At 42.2% G+C, this 2,206-nt stretch overlaps 1 protein-coding gene across 8 annotated transcripts in view; it reads right to left on the bottom strand.

The window, feature by feature from the left end:
• NLGN1 (neuroligin 1) overlaps positions 1-1,962 on the bottom strand; it is a 323,977-nt gene extending 322,015 nt beyond the window's left edge. For 4 of the 8 annotated variants that reach the window (XM_009884454.1, XM_009884456.1, XM_009884457.1 and 1 more), the window contains exon 1: positions 1,156-1,962. In XM_009884454.1, the coding sequence (XP_009882756.1) occupies positions 1,156-1,648 (493 nt within the window). In that variant the 5' untranslated portion in view covers positions 1,649-1,962. Of the gene's footprint in view, positions 1-635; positions 696-1,155 lie in introns of all 8 variants that reach the window. The other 4 variants (XM_009884452.1, XM_009884453.1, XM_009884455.1 and 1 more) reach the window with 2 other exon arrangements.
• Between the last annotated feature and the right edge of the window lie 244 nt (positions 1,963-2,206).

The raw sequence follows: 2,206 nt of genomic DNA, 5'->3' as shown, positions 1-2,206 counted from the left end.
CTCCATTAACAGATTTTCGGCTTTACAAAGAGAGCCATAATCGCATAATAAAGGAAATCACCGTTCACCTTCAGAAGCGTGTAAACGAAAAGAAGTGTTTCATAGCTACATTCCAGGCAAGTTACCGCTGTTCCAAGAAAACAGGGTGTACCTCGTAGAAAGTCAACGCGGATTTTCAGCGCTGCTTTGCGCTATGCATCATAGCCGTTACGCTGTACCACTGGAATACAGAGCCGCGGAGCAGTGCCAGCAACTGCGATGGCAACGGTACCAAGCCCCAGGCATACGAGCCGCCTCCTGTGCAGGCATAGACAACACACTGGGTCTACGTACGAGTGACAGACACTCCTCGAAACCACGAGGCCAAGACAGAGAAGCTGCCAATAAGGTCAGCATGAGATAGTGCGAGAGAGATGATCAGGTGCAACTGAGTTCAGGCTTTACGAATGTTATCTGCTCAGCTGCTTTACACGGTCCTCTCTTTAAATACCTTTCTGGCTTCCTTAGGACAAGCTAGTCCCTAACACATCACTTCACAGCATCAGCAAACCAGCCTCGTCCAGCTGTATTACTCGTTCTTCCTTCGCAAGGTTTCGATCTTTCCCCCATATTTTTTTTGTCCACTTTATACATACCTCCTTTTCTACAAATTTTCTTGCCGGGTTTTCTGGCACATTCCTTGGATATTCTTTTGACTGAAAAATGAATAGAAGACTAGAAAATAACATGGAGCTCCATCACAGACAGTAGGAGCATGCAACACCACTATCTAACTTAAGTATGACCTGCTTTATTAGGTGCGGAAGATTCTCAACTTGTTGTGCCTGCACATGCAATGGATAAGATGTTGATGCATCTTCCCAGAAGTCAGTGGGTGGCAATGAGAATTAGGTACCAACTTTGACCTAAAAATACACGTGCTGTGGGAGAAAAAAAATGAGTGTAGACAGAAAGAAGAAAAAAAAACCAAAACAAAACAACAAACAAAAAACCCAAGGACAGATGCATACACAGAAAAGCAGCATGCATACATGTAATACGCTGGCATGCAAACAGAGAAAGCCATGCATGCTACCAGTACACAGGAATTAATATTGTTAGAACGTAGAACAGGAAAATAAAAAGATCTCCCTGTTTCGCCTGCTATTAACTCACCATCCTCGGTTGGGACATAGATATTTAAATAGAGGCAGTCTTCATTCTGATCTTGTACATAGGTGGAAACTACATCCAAGTTATTAGTAAACCACACGGGAAGCATGACTTCAGGCAACCTGCCTTCTATAATGTTCTGGGGGCACACTGGAGCAAACTGAGTGGTATTTTTGATATCTGCCCAGGGAGACGGAGGCTCAGGAGGTTGAAAGCGGCGCTCCCCTGTTGGAGGGGCAGCATACGGAACCCCAAGAAACTGAATAACGGGCCCCAGAATTTCATTATTAAGTTCCTTCTTAATCCCTCTTATCTTGCCAAAGTTGGTGGTCACCACTGGGTTGGTATCATCCAATTTTTGGGAAGACACAGCTGCAGCATGAAGCAAAAATCCAAGTATACAAAAAGCAAAAGTGGCATTCAATCCCATGTGTAACAGGCGGACTATCATCGCTCTCCATACACAGTTCAGCCACATGGATCTTGGAAAGGCCATGGTCCCACATTAGTTGTGTAACTACAATGAAGCAATCTGATTTGTATCCACTGGTGTAAAAACAGGGCAACCGAAGGAAACAGATCAAGTTTCCTAAATAGGTGCCTGTCAGAAAAATCTCAAAAGGCTTTTCATGCGGTAAGTATCTTCCATTGATTTCACACTTATTGAAGCTGCATCTTCACTCAGCACTATTTATCAGACTACATCCTATTGACAATTCTGTTTTCCATAGCAGCAATATGAAGAGAGCAGCCATTTACTGCAGAATCCCCTCTTATAAATCAAATCCAGTTAGCCGCAGGTCTATATCCTGGAGAAAATGAAAATAAATCATTAGTATGAAAGAGCTAATATGAGCAGAGTGATAACTAGATGTTTCACAAGTTATTTACATACATTAATAGTTGCTAGAGTCATGTAAGTAAAATTGCAGTAGTTTATGGGTCCATGAAATGGCGGGTGAAACACTGATTACTGGATTATCTATAATGTCACCTGTTGAATTTACAGATATTTTTGCAAAGAAATAGGACTTGCAGAAAATACATTTTTAAA

The sequence above is a fragment of the Charadrius vociferus genome, unplaced genomic scaffold (genome assembly GCF_000708025.1).
Source record: "Charadrius vociferus isolate BGI_N301 unplaced genomic scaffold, ASM70802v2 scaffold104, whole genome shotgun sequence".
NCBI classification, from domain to species: Eukaryota; Metazoa; Chordata; class Aves; order Charadriiformes; family Charadriidae; genus Charadrius; species Charadrius vociferus.
The sequence above is the reverse complement of the archived record's forward strand: the minus strand, read 5'-3'. Positions and strand labels throughout refer to the sequence as shown.